Source organism: Chelonoidis abingdonii, chromosome 7 (genome assembly GCF_003597395.2).
Source record: "Chelonoidis abingdonii isolate Lonesome George chromosome 7, CheloAbing_2.0, whole genome shotgun sequence".
Taxonomy (NCBI): Eukaryota; Metazoa; Chordata; order Testudines; family Testudinidae; genus Chelonoidis; species Chelonoidis abingdonii.
In genome coordinates, this window is record NC_133775.1 from 8,765,654 (window position 1) to 8,786,097 (window position 20,444).

Genomic DNA, 20,444 nt, shown 5'->3' on the forward strand with positions numbered 1-20,444 from the left:
CATTTCAGAACGAGATCCACACAAAGTCAGTTCAGTCGCATCAGCAAAAACGCCACACAAATCAAGAAGACAACATAAGTAAAACACTAAGACTTTATTAAAAATCCAAAAATTTATTGCAAATTGTACTTTGCTTCCCTCCTTTCTTCATTTTTACATGATTTATTGATATCCATGATTTTTTCACAGATGTATTTGTTGACTTTGGAGAGTCTCTGTGCAATTTCAGTTTCATCCACAGTTTCTTGTGCTATTCTGTCATACAAACATTCTGGGGAAAAAGGTAAGAGAACAGCAGTTATTTTGAAGAAAAGAATTTAGCCCTGGGCTGGAAATCAGTACAGCAAATAAAACATGCTCAAGGTACTATAGAGCCAGCACTTCAAAAGCAACTTGTATATTTTTTTAATTCAGTGTTCTGTTGTACAATAAAAGGGTTCTCTGATTCATTGGTTTGGTCCCTTTTATCTGGCACAAGTTTAGGCTTGCCATGTTTGAATCTTTGTAGGGCACAATAAGTTCACAAGTTATGATATTTCACTGGCCTCATGAGTAGAAATGGGGATAAATCCAAACTCGTATGGTGTCACTCCTACCCTCTCTGTCATCAATGCCAATCTTAACCCCTTCATTTGTCCACATCTCCCAGAACAGTCTTAGAGCTTTCTTCCAGACGACATGGAACACCCTTACTGAAAATGATCTGTCAGGCCACTACCCTTTCCTCCTTCAAGTCACTTCTAGCGTCACACCTACAAGACATTAGCCAAATAATAGTAGTTAGGAGGAGCAGCAGTAGGAGATAAGGGACATTTATTTCACATTTTTTAAAAAAAAATGTAGTATACATTAATATGGCTATATCTTGGTTCTACATCTCTTCCCAACCATTTGTATGTTGTTGGTTTAATAGATTGGGGTGGAAACCATCTTGCTTTGGTTTGGGACAGTACTTGGGCTCTGTTCTACTGGAATATAAATACAAAATAATAATAAAATCAAATCAATGAGGTCAATGGGAGCTGAGACCACTCTCTACCATCCTCAGATGCAAGATCTAATGTTTTTCTGCAATGAATTAGAGAGAGAGCTCCCTACTTTCAGCTCCTTAAAATCTGGTGTGCATTTTATGATGTTTTATAATTGAAATAATTTCTATTGCGGGACAGGCTACTAGTAATAAATAGCTTCCAAGATTGATTAAATAATCTCTGCTTTGCTTTAGCTAGTAATCAATTTTAGCAGCCATCTATTGCTTCACATACTAGAAAGCTATACAGATTATTGCTTAATTAACAAGTTTTATAATGTTGCTAATGCATCATATTAAAAAGTTATGAAAATTAAGTATTCAGGCTTTGTAGCTCATTTTGAAGCTGCTCAGAAGTTTTATGAAAGGTTATATTTTGCATTAACAAGGTTTATAACAGTGCTCAGGCATCAGACTTTTTATAACTTCTGTATAATATACTACACTGAAGGGATTTTTAAGCAGCAAGAGATGTTAGCCACCTTAAGGGCTAATTCTGTCTTTTTAACATGTATTTTAAACAAACTATTCTGGGACTAGAAAATGGTGAAAACATCTGAAACAATGTGAATTTTATGGACTCTTCACTAGAAAATTTATTGGTTATTACTAAATAAAACCAATTGGCAGGCAGACTGATAACTGGGATGCCGATAGGCAGTAAAATATTATTTGAAATAACGTGGCAAACCATGAGGGAATTAACTGAAACACTGACAGATTCATCGTGCTCAAGGCAGAATATTACATCACTATAGAAACGTCAGTCATATACCACTGAACTATTCGTAACAAAAAGGGGGTTTCTGCCCAAGGGACCTGCCACATAAATACAGACAATACTGTGACTTTACCACAGCCCTGAGCAAGGGGTGATGTGTAAGTTGTATCAATTCAAAAGTGGCCCTAGGCGTCACTGTCAGACATACCCCATGAGCCACAATTCCTCCCGTGCTTCCTTCCTGTCCGCCCCCCAGAGGGCTACAAGGGGGAGTAATTTACTGCTGGTATATATAAGGCTGCTGGTTTAGCTACTGATCGGTGAGATGGGAGTCCACCCATTCCTTGTCGTCCAGCTACGTGGAGGGAATAAGTAGACAAATTGCCCCACTGTCTGCTACACAACTGGATCTGAGATTCAGGTAGTCTGCACAGGTGTGTAAGACAGAATTGTACTCCTCTGTTTAGGTGCACAGTCCGTGTCATTGGCCATGCACAGCAAGGCCCCACACTCAATGTCATGGCATTCCTGTATCTGTATTGTGATAACTTTTGAACACTGCATCCAATCAATTTCAAAGTTTCAGGGACTGGCCTAGGCATCAACTGGCAGTACCCTATTGATAACCAGGACTTAGAGGAAGATATCAGGCCCACAGATTGCCTGATATTGCAAGCAGAAGAATTGCTCTGGCATCCCCTGATGCTGCCTACACGTATCACAGGCTGCATGGGGAGATGGTCTATAGTGAAGCAGATCTCAGTGGGCCAAGCTGTGTATTAACGGTCGCCAGCGTGCCAGGGTCATCAGCCCGCCCTGCGTGGCAGGAGTCTGGGGTTAGGGCTGGTGGCTGGTCAGGGATCTGGGGCTCCCACCAGGGTCTGGAGCAGCCATGCAGTGGGGGTCTGGGCAGCGGCTGGCCCCATGAGCTCTAGGTGCTGGGGCAGTTGGCACACCCAAGTGGGGCCCAAGGCAGGCAGCTGGCTCCAGGAGTGAGGGCAGCCATGTGGCAGGCGTCCAGGGCAACCAGCCCCACGGCCCTGCATGGTGCGGGTCCGGGGTCAGGGCAGCTGCATGGGGGCCTGGCAGCTGGCTAGCCCCACCAAGCCTCATGGGGTCTGGGGTGGGCCACAGCAGCCATCACCACAACAGGGATCCGGGGTGGGGGCAGCTGCACAACAGCAGTCCAGGGTTGGGGCAGCCGTGCAGCTCCATGTGGTGGGGATCCGGGTCTGCCAGCCACCCAGCCCCACAGGGCAGCCACACGGCAGGGGTCTGGAGTCGGGACAGACAGCCCTCCCCCTCAGGGGTGGGCCGCAGCAGGCAGCTGGCCCTGCAACAGGAGTCCGGGGTCAGGGCAGCTAGCCTCGTGGTGGGGTCCGAGGGCCAGGCAGCAGGGGTTTGGAGTCAGGGCAGCTGGCTGGCCTGGCCAGCCTGATGAAGTTCAGGGTGGGCTATGGTAGGCAGCTGGCCCCAAGGCAAAGGTCTGGGCAGGTGGGTGGTGGGGATTTGGGCAGCCACACGGCTCCACAGGGTGGGGGTCTGGGTCTGCCAGCCAGCCCCAAAGGGTCTGGGGCAGCCGTGCAGCATGGGTCCAGGATAGGAACAGTCCTGCTGCTGGGGTCTGGGGGAGGCAGCCAGCCCCACAGGTCCGGGGGCCTGGGCAGCCAACCAGCTCTGCATGGTGAGGGTCCAAGCTCAGGGTCTGGGCTACCGCTGCCCTACCCCCTGCAGCCCAGATAACACATTGTGGGCCACATAGGCGGTCCGCCGTGTGTAATAAGTTGAGAACCACCGCTGTAGAAGTAAGAGAACTTTATAGGACACATTTTGAGGGATGTGTGGCAAAGGGAGAATGGTGATAATGGGGGAAGCAATAACCCGAAGAGGTGGTGAGAGCAGGTCAAGCGAGGACGTAGAGGTGTGGTAGGGGAGAGATACTGTTTATCATGAACCCACAGTTTCTCCACAAATATCTGCCCTGGAAAGAGAAGGGACCCTGGTGTGTAAGTCAGTCATTCCCAACCACAGTTTGAGGAGGAGGGTGTGAAGGAGGGTTCTGGTGGGGTAAGGGTGTAAACTAACAGCAGATTAATATGCTGCTCTCTCTCGCTACAGACACAATAGTGTGCTACCCTCTAATAATCTTCCCCTAAGTTCGTATAAAGGGAGTGCTGGGGGATGATAGGTAGGTTACCTACATAAAAGCACAATTTAGGTGCACCAGCCAGGCTATAACTCTCAGTTGGTAAATGAGCATTAGGTAGAGATCATGAATGAGAAAACAGGATTCTTGTTGCTTGAAGCTATATTGCAATGGAAATTCCACTTATTAAAAAAATCACTACACTAAAAACAAAAAAACCTACACTCCATTAGTGATGTTGGTAGCATCTCTACCTTTTTTTATCAGGAATTTGGAGCAATCAAATTTTTGAATTGCTCCACTCCAGCTCCGCTCCGACTTTGTGCTCCCAACTCAAATTAATTTTTATCCAAATAAAAAAGTGCATACTGTAATTTTGAAAACATTTTTATTTAGACTTTTAAAACAATTTAAATATCAATGATACAAACTAGAATCATTCATAATTCATTCTGTAAAAAATTATTGCAGCAATCAAGTCATCTTTCATAGGCTGCCGCAAATCATTTAAAATGAACTTTAAAGTTGAAAACAGTCGCTCTACACTAGCTTGAGTTGTTGGCATGCTTGAAGCAATTCTACAGGCAGCCTGAATGCGGTGTGGATAGCTGTGAATGGCCTCAAAAACAGACTTAACTTTTAGCCTACCAATAGACTCCATCGCCTCACAATCTTCCCAAAAGTTTCTCTCGAATAATGCTTCATTACAATTATGAATCGCAGAAACTCGCTGGTGTCTTTCTTGTTTATCCAATTCCTTTTCGAAGTCATCATCTTCTGAAGAATTGATGCTTGAATTATCTCCATTCCCCCGTGATGGTTGAAGACATCTCAGAGATGGACGCTCGAATAAGTTCAGAGTGGAGACGGAAGTTTGAGAACAACCTGCTATTTCTGAAGGATGTGAACTTTCAGAAACCGCAAATTCGATTGTTGCTTCCTTTTGTTGTGTTTCGTTTTTTTCAACCTCTTTCGCCAAGTTCAAATGTAGCAATAGATTTTGTTTTTCGAGTCGTCGAGCAATATCAAGGAGGCCTTCCTTTGCCTTTGGTATTTCCCTTGAGGTAAGAAGAATCCGATACCGTGGATCAACATAAACTCCAGCAAGAAAATGAATATTGTCAAAAAGCTTCTCTTCGTGTTTCTGCATGGAGGATAGAATTCCTTCTGCAATCTGTCCACCATGTCCTTGCAAGAATTTTGAGAGTTTTCGCCATTCCTTCATTAAAACTCCCGGGGTTACATCAACAGCTTGAAGTTTCATGGTTGTTTGGTTTGGCTTTACCAAGAGATCTCGCAGGTTCTTCACTTCGTCCCATTCAGCTTTTGTTAACTTGAGTTCTCTTGTTCCAGCAGCAGCCATTTGTTCACAGTAAGACTGAAAAACGAGAAGCCGATCAATCATCGCAAATGTGGAACCCCAGCAACTCACAGCATCCAATGATTGAGTTACCCCATGAAGATCAAGCAGAACACTTTGAATACTTGGGGTTTGTAGTTTGACAACGACTTGTCGAATTTTTGCCAGAAATTTCTTCGCATGTTCTTTGTTCAGTCCATCCCAGACTGCCAACTGAAGAGTGTGAATACCACTCCTCATCACTTGGACTTTTGAGTCTTCCTCATAAAGCCATGTTGGAAGTATGAGGCTAGGATCATTAACCCATTGTGCAGCAGCATCCATGATGTTTAGTTCGATTTCATCCATTCCTGTAGTTCCTTCATCAGGCAAAATAGCTTCAGTTCTGTCCACATCCCTGTTCTCAGAGGTGGAAATGGTTTCATCGTCCTCTCTGAAATTTTTGACGGCATATGTCATGTTTGCTGCATTGTCGACACAGATGCTCAGCACTTGCATTTCACTAATCGCAAATTTTTCTAAAATAGCTTTTACTTGATTTTTCACATACAAAGAATTGTGATGCCCTTCGGTGTCGATTATGTCCAAGGTTTTTACCACAGCTTTATCTTTTCCTTCTTCGTAGTACTGAGCACTGATTGCAAGGAAATTTCTGTTTCCACGGGTTGCTGCATCCATTTTCAGGTAGCACAATTTTTGCTCCAAAGCTTTCTTGAGCTCTTCGCGACCAGACTCAGCTGTGCTGACAACTAAATGATGAACCGCATCATGCCCCGTCGAAATGCCAAGCTGCCGACCCATTTCACCTGCAATTTTTTGGAATCCTTTGTTCTTTAGCCTGAAGGTAGTGAGTGGTGTTGAACTCAAGCAAACCATTTCTATCAGCCCTTCACGGAAAGTATTGGCATCTATGGTGACTGTAACCTTTGAGGACTTCGAATATGAGTCAAGTTTTGTTTGCTCAATTTTGGGTTTCTTTTTAGATGAAGCTCCGCAAAAAATCTTTTCTCCAGGAGTTTTCAAAGAGCCAGATGAATGTCGTTTAGCTGCGTCAGCTTTCTGTTTTGCCTCATCTTCCTGGTCCTTTTTGGTAACCAGAGCTGCATAGTTTTCAGGATGGTTACGTTTTACATGCCGCCAAAGGTTGAAACTTTTCACGGCACTTGCTTCACTTGTCTTGAAGCTACATGGTTTGAGCTGACCATTCACTTCCTTTTCCACCTTGCACGTTGCCGATTTCTTCTTTGCTTTTCCCAAAAGCCCAAATTTGGGCTTTTCAAATTCAAAAGTAAAGACATTGTTGAGATCCTTTTCCGTAAATCGGCTATCAATCATGGGGGGCAGATTTGATTTTTTTGTTGAAGCCATGGCCAAATCTTCTTGTGCTGCTACTGCATCCAAATGTTTCTTGTTACTATCTTCAAAAAGCAATGAACAAGAGCATTACATTTTTTTTTTATTTTTTTTTATAATGTACCTGCTTGAGATATCTTAACCACTTACAGTTCTTTGAATTTATTTTGGATTTTCTGGACAAAAATGATCGCTTTTTTTTTTAAACACACAAAAATATTAAAATATACTTTAATACTAAAACATGTTTCTTGCAGTTTTAATGAAGTATTTTTAATAAACATAATATAATTTATTTATAATTTGCAAGTTAGTTTTTCTTATGAAATTTTGCGGTAAAAATATTTGAAATATTTTTCAAGTTTTTAATTCATCTCTCAAAAACACTTTAATATAGATGTATCAATGAAATTTGGTATGTGCCATAGCATTAGTATGTGCTATCGCTGTTCTACAACATTCACTGTTGGGAAGTAATGAGGCTATATGTTACAAGGTTGAAAAACTTCAACGGGAAAGCAAATTCAAATTGCAAGCACAGTCCCTTTAGGAAAGGGAGCAAATTTCAGGAAATATATTTTTCCTTCATCAGCCTGAATAGATTATATAAGATAGAGCAAAGAACAGGTTCTATCCTGTATGTTTCCAGCCTGATGAAGGAAACATATTTCTGGAAATTTGCTCTCTTTACTAAAGGGACTGTGCTTGCAATTTGAATTTGCTTTCCCATTGAAGTTTATTTCCAATGTTCTATCATATACCATTCAAATAAAGTTATTTAAACTACAGGCATTGTGAACTGGGAGAATGGGCCAATTTTTTAAATCTTTGACTATTTAACAGATATGGCCCTGGAATATGATTTAATGCTAAAACGTGCATTAAAAAATAGTACTCTTAATTTATTTTTTATAATTAACAGTTTCCGAGAAAACCGTTCAAAAAAATTTTGATCGTTTAGATGCTTAGAATAACAAAAAAAATTTACTTCTTACTTTTTCAACTTTGGAACCATAAATTTTAAGCGTAATAACAAAAAATTATTAACTTATTATGGAACATAATATTACCCTCATAGACGGGCAGTCGACGACAAGCCTTTCTTGAAATATGAAATAAAAATGACCAACTGCCAGTTCAGGATGCCTATGGTTTAAATAATTTTGGATAATGTAATATGATAGCACATACTAACGCTAAGACAGACATAATTTCATTAAAAAGTGTTTTTGAGATATCAATCAGAAATTAACATTTCATCACCTCCCTGAAGGAACTGTAGCTCCCTTAAGAAGAATTTTACGACACGTGTTCACAGAAACATTTTTTCTTAAAATGACTTAAGGATTCACCCCAAAGTTGTGCTGGACAGTTTCCAATCACTCTGGATATATCACAAAAGTCACTCCTAGTTTATGCAAAATGTTTACTGTATATTTACATGCCTGCTGCATGTGACTTTTTCAGTAAATTTAAAATTACAAACAACACTACCAAAAGACCGCTGAACAGATGACATATAAAATAAGTCCACCAGACTGATATGGGAGCATGTACAAATGAACAAATGTACTGGTAACGGGAGCCTGTGTGAGAAATGAGCTTAAGTGGTTAACATCTCTTGCGATATCTTAATATAACAATAAACAAAAACTTTTTTTCCGATATACCTGTTTGTGATATCCTAAATGTTGCGTCTTGAGTCACACTTTTCCGCAATCGCAGCACTCAGCGTGTCTCGTTGATAAACCCTTACAAAAGAAGTATCAACACATACTAATCTACTAATCTATGCGACTGCATACTCGCCTAACCTTGACACAAGGGTAGGAGCAATTTGCAGTGTTGCCGGATGTCTGATAATTATCTGATTCTTTAATAAAAGATCTCTGAAAAACATTTTAATTTTGTATCTGTACATTAAATCTTGATTTCAGCTGAAGTAAGAATAACTGACATTATGTAAACTAGTAACGTAGAAGTTAATATCAATTGTTACATCATCTGAAACTTTTTGGCATCTTTAGGACTTTCTCACTAAATATCATTCATTTTGGATGGAAAATGGAACAAACAAAAAAAACTGGAACAGTCAAGATCTTCTGTCGTCTGGCTCCACTCCAGCTCCGGGAAAAAAACCTGCAGCTCCACTGCTCCGGGCTCCACTCCAAAGCCCTGCTTTTTATACTAAGCTCATCCATCCATCTATTCTATTCTGTCATAGCAGTATCTGGGCACTTTGTGTGTATTTAAAAAAAAAAAAACAACAAGTTTTCCCTCTCTCTCTTCCTTTCCAACTTGTTGGAGAAATAGCTGAATTAGTTTATAGGAGTAACTAAGTTTTGAGGCAGAGGATCAAGAGGAAGTTTCTAGCTTCCTGCCTTGATTTCCCATACAATTCCCATCTCTTGTTTATAGGAATTATGCAACTTGTCATGCCTGAAACTGGACTACTGCAGCTCACATTTCTGGAGACTGATTAATCTCTGTGAAGGTCACTCATCACAGTGTGAAACCTTTGGGAGAGATGTAAGTAAATTCACAAGTAGCACATCCACAGTCACTGTCCTAAAAGCCCATCATATTTGCATTCTAGGTTAGCCTTCATACAGTGATTTGGTGGAGGGGAAAAAACCCACTAAATAATAGCCAACAAGCAGAACTACAAACCCTATAATCAGTTACCTATAAAAGTCTGCTTTAATCGTCTTCAGGAATAATTTCATTTTTTAAAGTGACCATTCTTTTCTCCTGGAGAGATTTACCCAATTATTTCTAGTAGAAGCTGGTGAGTGACAGTCATAGCTACTAGGTGGTTTCATTACAGCCAGGATATTATGTCACACTATTTTACTACTGGTGCTATGGTAACACCATGAGTCACCCACCAGAAATGGAGCCCCTTTAGCAAGGCACTAAACATACAGAAGAAGGCATGGTCCCCTGCCCCAAAATTCTTATAATTCAGTTGAAGGACAAGGCACAAGAAATGAGTATAACTAATTACAGGAATGAGTTGGGATGAGGGAATTGGAAATAAGATCACTTTACAACCTATATGTACAGAAATTATATTTCCTGCTTCCAAAATACAGCCACTTTTGATTTGGAATACAGCCGCTATTTAATACAGCTCACAGGAACCCTACATAGCAATTTAGAATAATATCCCACTGAAATGGCACAGGGAGCTTCAGGAGGCAGAACGCAGAGGCTAACACCGCAATCTTGGTAAAAATTCTATGGAGAATTGGCTCAGTTTTAACTGAGAGAAGACTCTGTAGAACAGGGGGTCGGCAACCTTTCAGAAGTGCTGTGCCAAGTCTTCATTTATTCACTCTAATTTAAGGTTTCACATGCCAGTAATACATTTAAACATTTTTAGAAGATCTCTTTCTATAAGTCTATAATATATAACTAAACTATTGTTGTATGTTAAGTAAATAAGGTTTTTAAAATATTAAAGAAGCTTCATTTAAAATTAAATTAAAATACAGAGCCCCTCAGACCAGTGGCCAGGACCCAGGCACTGTGAGCGCCACTGAAAATCAGCTTGTGTGCCGCCTTTGACACCCATGCTATCGGTTGCCTACCCCTACTGTAGAACTAAAGACAACTATTAGAAGTGACAGTGTAAAAGTGCAAACATGATGATACAAAAAGATTGTCCTTTAGTTTAAGTGACTAATAAAGTTCAATCACTGACTCTTTCAGCACCTTGCACATGGGATGCTTGCTCATGGTCATTTGAGGTCTCATGACAATCCTTCTTGCCCAATTAGAGTCATTGATTTACATTTCTTGCTCAAATTCCAACTTAGGGACAGAAATTGATTTCTACCCATCTAAATTAACTTTGGTTCAAATGGAAAAGCTGTCATACATCTGTTTTTGGAAGGGCAGATGAAGATTTGTACTGATATTATAATAATGGCTTTTGTGCCCCACCCCAGAGGAAGTTGTATCTTAGAAATGGGAAAAATGAAAAGCTCTCTCCCCATGGACAGCTGTAATGTTGTAAAGTTATTCCAGTGCTTGTCAAAAGTGATACATGCATTACAAAACAAACATCGGTAAGTTAGCAACAAATTCTATCAGAGAGTGCTGTCTGCAAAGCTCATTTGGGGCCTACCTTCAAATGCCTGCTTTGACATGATGAGCACCCTGAACCCCACCAAAGTCATCTTGTAGCACTGGGCCCTTGAAAGACTGCACTGTACCTGACTATTGAAACAAGTGTGTTACTAGGACGAGAGCAGGTTGTGTTGCAAAAGTAACTTATTTTAGTTTTTAAGTGGATGAATTTTACACAAGATAGAAGCAATTTTTCATCTCACTGATTAATGTTACACAGCAGGAACCTAGTTTTCACGTAACCTACCTCTGACAATGCTTAATTTGTGAGGTGAGAGAGGTGGCTTGGGAACTGCATCTTTCTTTTTTTTGGTTGCAACTCCTGTGACACTTCTGTTCTTGAGAACATCTGTTCCCCAAATCATTACCGCTAGGTTTTTTGTATACTTTGAATCTCCTTGTGTTACTTGCAGCTGGTGCCATTTCTCCTCATCTACCCAGATTCCACTGCCCAAATGCACCTAGAAAGTAGTAATAAAAAACAAAACAACAACTTAGCATATATGGTATGTGACAGACACAGTGTCCAAGCACCTGTATGAACACTAGTATTTGGTACTATAGTAATAGTAATTAAGACTAAGCAAATTCAGTTTGTCTAGTTTTGAACCCTGTCCAACATTGTGGGTCAGTAAGTTTGAGCCAAACTCTTACTTTTTGTTTTTCCACTTTCCTTTGTTTTTCCAGTCCTTTTACTCTTAACTTCTTTTTTCCCCCATAGTCTCTCTCCTGAAAGACTATGATAAAAGGACCAGAAATAGGACAGAGAAAAATTATAAATTAGCAAGTATATCTAGTACTCTCTATATGCACTGTATTCAAGCCAATCACGTGTGCCAGCTTAATTGGGGGGTGGGGGGAAGGAGGAGGGAAGGAAAAATGTTCTAGTCTTAGTACACAGCACAGGCTTCCCTTTTGCCAGGAGAACCCAGTTTACTCAAATCACGCTTTGGGAGGTGGTGGGGAGGGAAGCACACTATGGGCCAAATTCTGGTCCCACTGAAGTCTGCAATAAACCTCCTGTTGACTTCAACTAGAGCTGGATTAGGCCCCCTGTTTAAATTAGAAGGGTGGTGGTTGGGGAGGTGGAAGGAGGAGTTCAGCACTCCAATTAATTGTTAACCCTTTGAACCCCAAAGACTGCATGCAAGCTTCCCAAAACCCAATTCCATCAATGAAGTGTGTCCATTCCTATTAGCTACAACTGAACTACTATTATGGAGAAATGCAACAATATTTCTGTAATACTGGAAAAGGAAAAGGGAAGGAAGAAAGGAGCTTCCTTCCTTAGAATTTTCATATGTACAAAATCCTAAAGGGGGGGAAGGGGGAATAATGGACACAAGTACTGTGACAGCCCAAGTTCAGTTTTCACACAAATTGAGAATTTTTGTTTAAACTTTTACATCATGAAAAAAGGAAAGTAAAGTAGTCTTAACAGTAAACTTAAGTTTGATTTTTTTACATCTTTCATGTTCAATTATCTAAAATTTTATCTATGTTTCTCATAAAAGATCTGTATTGCACAGCTCACACATGCAAAGAGTCTTATTACGTTCACTGAAAATGGGCAAAGGCATTTTAAAATTTCATAGGTCCAACCTCTGAGTCTCTATTCAATCAAAATTCTCAATGACTTCAACTGGAGTTTTTCCTGAATTAGGACTGCAAGCTATTGCCTGAAAATCATTTTTATTATAACAGTGTCTGACATGGTGTATTCAACCTTTGTGGCTCCCTGCTGGGAGCCCTGTGGTCCTACTACACCCCATCCAAGTAGCAGCAAGCTGAAACAAAAAGAGCAGCAAAGGCAAGTCCTTCAACCTTGCTCACAGAGGCGGCTCCAGAGTAGCCATTTTGGAAACTAGAGAGACCTGGTCCTCCAAAAGCTAGAAAGGCAAGCAACAGCCAGCCAAGGCCCTGGTGACCCAAATAAAAGGAGCTGCCTGGCCTTAGCAGTCCTGGCCAAAGGAATGTGAAGAATAGCCAGAGTTTGTTTTCTGACAGCGTTTTGCATAGCTTGCTTTGAATGGAGGGAGGGAGGGAGGGAGGGAGAGAGAACGGACCTGAGATAAGGGTAAAGCTAAAGGGCCCAGATGGGAAAACACTAAGGGAAGAAGCAGAAAAAGAATTAATCAAAAAGTATGTGGCCACTGTGTATAGAATTCCTGTGTTGGAACTCATAGTAGTGGGTGGGCCCAGGTTCCTCTACTGGCCACAGGTAAAGTGGTATAAAACCCAAGGAAACGATGGAGCTTATTTGTGAGCCTGAACAAAAGGCTGAATTTAAAGGACCCCAGAGATGGGGTTGAAGACTCCAGCAAGGGCAAATAGACTGTTTATTTATTGGACTCTAATACCCCAGAAGGAGTTCATTTGGGCTTTGTGAATTGGCTAGAGGCCAAGCCATGGAAGACCCACCAAGACTGGCTGGCTGGCAGACTGCAGCAGGCTCCAGGGATGAAAGGACTGCAATAACTGCTTCTGGGGGAATTCTGCATCAAAAAATTAAAAATTCTGCACACAATATTTGAAAATTCTGCAAAATTCTGCATATTTTATTTGTCAAAACAACATAATATAATCATGCCACTTACAATTATTTTGGTAATTTATTTCAAAATATCTGTCAGCAAGTGTCTGTAACAATATTCTGGTAATTTTTTATTTTTTTTAGATAGATTCCTTACTAGGCATATTAATACAGAACTTTATGTAATACATTTAAATTACAATACAGAACTGTATTTCCTGAACCTGTCAGAAGCACTGCAAAGGTTTGGGGGAGTCAGGGGTAACAGAGGAACTGTGGGAGAGGGAAGGCACCTAGGAGTGAACTTGGAGGGTGCTGGGTGTGGGCGGGAGGTTTTTCTTGGGGGGTGGAGGGGGCGATTATTAGGGTGTTGGGAAGCTTCCAATATGAAGATCCTGGCTAACCCCAAACCTCTCCCATTCAGTCAGGCACGTTTGCCCAGTTTCTGAACCCCTCATCCCCATGGGTCTCTGCAGCCCCCATCCCGTCCCCACTAGCTCCTAAGCCTATGTTCCAGTCTGTCTCCTCCACCTCCCATAGCCATTCTGAACCCCACAGCAGCCCTTTGTGCTCCACTCTGTCCTAACCTGGCTCCGCAGGGTGATGTTATGAACTCTACTCCTGGGGCAGTTCTGCAGCACTGGGCATAGAATTTTGTATTTTGCCCCAGACGTGCTGCAGTTCTGCCTTTTGCCCACCAGAGGCTGCTGTGGCGCCAGAACAGCCACACTGGCTGTTTTAGCACCACAGCAGCCTCTGGTGGGCAAAAATCAGAACTGCAGCACTTTTGGGGCAAAATGTTTTTTATGCGGGAAAATACAAAATTATGCAAGACAGATTAATTCTGTGTGTCCGCAGATGCACAGCACTCCCCCAGGAGTATATACTGCACTCAGCTGTAAGGAGGAAAATCAAGAGATGATGGTCTCTTTGCAGTGTCCTTAAGCAGCATTGTTTAAAACCTTAACTGTAGAAATATTAACGTTCTAGTTACTGATTGCCATCTAGCAATCAAGTAAAGAGTCTAGCTTTCTTAAAAGCACGAACACAAGCAAATTGCCTCTTCTGCCTTTTGCAGTTTCACCTCTGTCTGAAGACATTATATACAGATTATAGTTTGGTTTTTAAATAGTCATGCATAAAAATATTCCTTTCATGACCAGATATTGTAAAGAATGTTACAACATAGGTGGACAAACAAAACAAAACAGATGGACAGACAAACATGTTACATAATCCTCAATATATAATTACTTCCTTCTCCCCACTCTGATCAGTCTCTATATAATTACAATTTATTTATTTGTTTTAAAGTACTCTTTCGGTTCCATCCCCATAATCTGTAAAACAACTCCATTCATAGCCAGCAGCTAGTGCTCAGAACCCAGGATGATTCTGGACTTTCCAAGACTAAAATACAGATACCTTGAAATAAGAAATACAATGTAGTTTAGAATATTTCAAGAAGATTTAAAACAAAAAATCAGTAGCATTCTGAAGTGCTGAATTCTGGGTTTGACTACTAAATGAAAACCAGAAAGCTGAATGCTCCATTTTATCAAAAAGTGAAGTATAGTGTATTCCAAGGTATAGCTAGTGCTCCATATTAACATGCATAGATGCCTTAGTCTCTTTCTAGGCCTCAAGTACATCATGTATTCCTGAGTTTTTACTTAAAATATTTTAAAATAGCCCGTTATAACAAACATTTTTTAAAGATTCAGGTTTCAAAGAGAGTCTGCATTCTTGAGAGCTTTTCATTTATTCGAAGGAAATGTTATTGTTGGTATCAGAGGTCTGTGGTTATAGCAGACCACTTGACCACAGGAATCCTAGGTTCTCTTTTATATTTCCAGCTCTGTTACTAACTTGCTGTATATTCTTATGCAAGAAACTTATTCCCCCACCTTCTTTATACCCTTCTGTAAAACTGGCATGATAATACTTATCTACTTCTCTCAGAGGTACTGCTGTGAGACCTAATGAAATCAGTTTTTGTAAGTATTTTGTGATCTTTGGATGACAGGTACCAACAAAGTGTAAGATCCTTCGCCTGTTGAAGTCAATGGGAACTTTACCACTGAAATCACTGAGCACATGATCAACCTCCAAGAACAAAACAAACCACAAGAACAGAATACTTCAGTAACCATGACAACATGAACAATATATCTGACTAACACACAACACACACTCTTCTTTAACAATGTCCTCTCTTTTGGGATACAGAAGAGTTTCTCTGACATGAGTGAGAATCCTACCATGATCACATCCAATACCACAAAGTGTGAAGTTTGTAAAATAGCCTTTCTACAACTCCACGGCAGTTCAGGTTAACAAAAAGAATGGTATGAATTAGTGAAAATGTTAAAAACTGGCCACCTTAAGTGTGTCACCAAAATGTATCAGTTGTTTTCAAATAGTTACAACAATCTAAATCCCAGTAAACAAAGTGTTTTGATATCTCTGTTAAAATATAGAACAATGAATTATTATTTTAACTTCATATTCAAGGGACATGTCAAAAACCAGATGCAATCAATAGTGTGATACTGATTTTAAGATGAAATAGAATGTGCTATATTTCTCTGCCACTGTAACTATGTTAAATAATATCTGGTAGCTAAAAGGAGCACAGGGGAGCCTGATGTGGCTATTGCTTTCTAGAGGTTCTCCAATTCCAGCACTAATTGCATAGACATCCCAAGAATGGGAATCTGCTGAGTATGGTATAACTTCAGTGGATTTACGTAAACACTAAAGTTTATCCATTGTGTCCCTTTCTGTAGATTGACTGTGTGCATTCACTTCAAAATATCATCGATCTTACCACCAATTACCAGTTTCAAATATGGTACATATTTGTATAATTGTCTTTTACTTAAGGATTAGTACCCGCAACCCCATGCTGTCACATAGGTGTAATTCGTAAAATCATAAATGTAAAAAAGTTGAAAACAGCTGAGAACTTAAAAACTGGACAGTAACAAGTCACGAACCTCCAGTGATGATAGAACCTGGTAAACAACAAGAGCTCTCATCCATGGTTGTAGCTGTTTCCATCACCTCACACTAACTCAAACATTTTAGATACTCAGAGTGATGTTTGGAGTTGTGGTGTGTGCTGACTGTGCTGTTAAATGGAGGGCTGTGTTGTGCTGGAAGAGATGAATTTTTACACATTGTGAATGAAGGGTATATGTTCTGGTCAGGCATGTTTGGGGTTACTGTGCGTGCTGATTGCAGTGTGTGGCGGTGGTTGTGTTGATTTGTGCTTTGTGCAGGTGGCAGTTGCCAAAATCCACAGTCTCCCTCATACAACCAGTGAAATTGTTGCATTCAACTTGGGTGTAGAGTAAAGGAGGCAATTGGTTGAGTTACCTCTGAGATCACTGTGGTCTAGAACTTTTGGCATGCCATAGATACAGGCCTTTCTGTAGCGGTACACTGTATGGGTGTAATTTGTCAAGTCAAAATGGCTGCGAATTTAAAAACTGGACGGTAACAGATCACAATACCCAGTGACATAGGTGCCAACTTCTGCTGGTGCTGGTGGGTGCTCGACCCCACTCTGTCGGCCCCACCCCAACTCCACCCCTGCCCTGCCTGCTCCTGCCCCCATTCCAAACCCTTCCCCAAAGTCCCTGCCCCAACTCAGCCCCCTCCCTGCCCCTATTCCAACTCCTTCCCCAAATCCTCACCCCAGCCCTGCCTCCTCCTCTGAGCACGCCACGCTTTCATTCCTCCCCCGTCCCTCCCAGAGCATGCTACAGCTGTTTGGCAGCAGGAAGCGCTGGGAGGTAGGCGGAGGAACGGGGACGTGGCGCCATCAGGGGAGGCGGTGGTGAGGTGGGGCGGGAAGCTTGACTGCTGGTGGGTGCAGAGCACCCACTAATTTTTCCCTATGGGTGCTCCAGCCCCAGAGCACCCACAGAATCGGTGCCTACGCCCAGTGATGATTCATCCTGATGATACTCTGAATAATAAAAAAAGAGCCACCAATCATGTTTGTAGCTATTTCCATCATTTCCTACCAATTCTACAGACATAAGCTTCAGAGTGACACACAGAGTGATGTTCCTGTAATCTTATTATACAGATACTATTGCACTTTGTGAAAACTTAGGAAAACACTGAACACAGTAATAGCAAAGATTCTAATGTCATGAAAGTTTGGTATGAAATCCAAGAACAGTTAAAGACTATTTATAAAGTATTTAGTTTTAAATACCTTTCCGTTCTCGAGAATATACTTGTCCATTACTGGAACAGGGGCAGGATAGTATGTTGATGTATTCGCTTCCTCACTGAATGTTTTCTGTATCTCAGGCTCAGGCTCAATTGATTCTGGTTTTCCTTTTTCAAGTTCAATGGCAGGACCTACACAGTTAAGAAAAGAGATTGGTCTGCTATCCCAAAGAACATGAAATCAATCATTTTACTGAACAATGGTCAGCACAGACCATCACATTAGTCATATTTGTTTTAGAATGGAAATGAGTCCAAAGCAACACTCTTCATCTGAACAGTCCCCAATAAAATCGGGGTAAGAACTGAGGCTCTAATCCATTCCTGCTTTAAACACTTAAACACTAAAGAATCATGATTACAAATAATTGTGTGTACAGACAGTTCAAAGAATATGGGTGAGGCAGCTATAACCTGTACTCAAAGGAATGATAATGCAACAGAGTTGAACATATAAACCAGCGGCGGTAACAGTTATCCTTCAAATTAGAATTACTGTGTAGTTACTTGGAAGATTATGTGTTATCTGTTAATGTCAATCTATACGTTTTCATGGAAAAAATTAAAAATATTTAAAACATTCTTTAAATAGGGGTATGTAAAATAAGAATGAATAGAAATTGTACAGATAAATGAATGGACTTGGGACACTTATGCTAAAATGCCATGAATTTAAGGAACACCTAAGTGTTAACACAACATACATTAGAATTTTGATTGCCTGATCTATCAGCTACACTGATTTGTATTTTAAATGCAATCAACAAAAATTAAGCACAGTTTAAACAATGGAAGATTGCTAAACAGATGTTTGAGGTTTCTAAGGAAGACAAATTAACTATTAATGACACCAGCTCTTCAGAATTTTTTCCCCCAGATCTGCTACTACAAAGTGATTCTAAAAGGGTCAAATAATACAATTTGTGCACTGGATTTTATAATGTCATTAATTATAACTGTGATAGCACCAGTAAATACAGTCTAAGGCTCCAATCCTGAAAGCATACGTGTGAGCAAGCCACCGCTACCACATGAAGTTCCATTTGAGACAATGTAGTTTTGTACAGGTACAGGTCAGTATAATATCAGCTGCAGGATCAGGACTGAAGGACAAGAGTAACTCTCATATTCCCTAGAACTACACTATGATGGAGTGAATTAGCATTGCATATCTAACATTTGAGTAATCAAAAATGTTGAATAATCAAAAAAAACTAATTTAATAAACTTAACTGTGGAAATGAGTCTCAGCAGTTGCCATCTCACTTTTTGTATACATAGCCCCAAGTTTTGTTTGCTCTAACCCAGCAAATCAGACTGTGGTTTCAGCTAATGGCAGTATAGCTGCTGGTACACTGGAAAAAAATAAATCTGTCTCTTGTATCATATTTCTTGGACATTCTCTGTATCTGAAACCATTATGGCATCCTTTACTCCTCATGCTGCACAGAATCATATGAAAGCTCAGTATGCAAAAATAGCAATTTCCCCATGTCGCTTAACATTGCTTGTACGTGACGTAAATATCAGTTATTTTGCACTTGGAGCTAGTGGGATGCATTTAGCTTATTGTCAAGGTCCAAAAATTCCAGTTCTTTGGACAACTCTATTCTGCAGTGACAACTATTGGGTTTCTTAGTAACTGAATGCAACTATGGTACCAATACAGAACCACATGAAAGACAGAACATTTGCATTATAGTTTCACAGCAGCATTCACAGACCTCTGCAACATCATACACAAGCAGACACTGATGTTGGCACCAAGTAAAGACTGAACAGTTCTATTTAAAACTGGCAAAACCACGCATAGCAGTAGGGCATCTGCAAGACTCTCTTTTACAAGTGGATGCAGTATAAGTGTTCAACCTCTTCCCACATTCTTTAGTGAACTGAACAAGCAGGGTACTGATACACAAACTACCCTAAAGCAGCGGTTTTCAACCTGTGGTCTGTGGACTCCTGGAAGTCCGCAGACTGTGTCTAAGGGGTCCATGAACAGTGATTATGAAAATAAAGTTTCAGATCCCAGAAAAGGTATTAAGAACATAAGAACGGCCATACTGAGTCAGACCAAAGGTCGATCTAGCCCAGTATCCTGTCTTCCAACAGTGACCAATGCCAGGTGCCCCAGAGGAAATGAACAGAAGAAGTAATCAAGTGATCCATCCCATCACCCATTCCCAGCTTCTGGCAAACAGAGCCTAGGGACACCATCGCTGCCCATTCTAGCTAATAACCACTGATGGACTTATCCTCCATGAACTTATCCGCTTCTCTTTTGAACCCTGTTATAGTCATGGCCTTCACAACATCCTCCGGCAAAGGGTTCCACAGACTGACACTGTGTGTTGTGTGAAACAAAAAAAACTTCAGTTTATTTTAAACCTGCTGCCTATTAATTTCATTGGGTGACCCCTACTTGTGTTATGAGACGGACTAAAGAACACTTCCTTAGTTACTCTGTTTTTCTGATCAATCAGAAGTATGTGAATAACCACACCTACAGGCCAAAATCCAGAAGTGTTGTCATTACCACAGAAGCCCGCAGTTTAGCCCCCTTTCTCACATTGTGTCAACTGCCATGCTGAGCACATGCAACATTTACAGCTGAATTCTGTTCAGTTTTCAGTGTAAGACTTCTATCATAGGAGTTTGCACACCACAGGTTGAATTTCCAAAAGGGCTACATCTCTACTTGAAATTGTTTAGGGGTCTGCACATGAAAAAAGGTTGAAAACCACTGCCCTAGAGATTGCCTTGACTATAGGCTGGGAAGAGAACATTCATGCCTTTTCTTGAGGCAAACTGTTCAATGAGCTCAAGGAAAGTAATCCTCATGATGTACAATTCTGTGCTTTGAAGGAAAATTCAAGGGAAAAAAACCAATGTTGAAGTATTTTCTTCTGTGATGGGACA

At 40.7% G+C, this 20,444-nt stretch overlaps 2 protein-coding genes across 5 annotated transcripts in view; both read right to left on the reverse strand.

Annotated features, from left to right (window-relative positions):
- The window catches only part of AGBL4 (AGBL carboxypeptidase 4), a 1,477,624-nt gene that overhangs the window by 540,468 nt on the left and 916,712 nt on the right, over positions 1-20,444 (reverse strand). The gene's annotated exons all lie outside the window — the stretch shown is intronic.
- BEND5 (BEN domain containing 5) overlaps positions 76-20,444 on the reverse strand; it is a 52,117-nt gene continuing 31,748 nt past the window's right edge. Inside the window, exons 4-7 of one of the 4 annotated variants that reach the window (XM_032776376.1) lie at positions 17,509-17,657; positions 10,992-11,205; positions 4,546-6,675; positions 76-271 (exon numbers count right to left, since the gene is read on the reverse strand). In XM_032776376.1, coding sequence (XP_032632267.1) covers positions 114-271; positions 4,546-6,675; positions 10,992-11,205; positions 17,509-17,657 — 2,651 coding nt within the window. In that variant the 3' untranslated portion in view covers positions 76-113. Of the gene's footprint in view, positions 272-4,268; positions 6,676-8,280; positions 10,972-10,991; positions 11,206-17,508; positions 17,658-20,444 lie in introns of those variants that run through there. The other 3 variants (XM_032776377.1, XM_032776375.2, XM_075067592.1) reach the window with 3 other exon arrangements.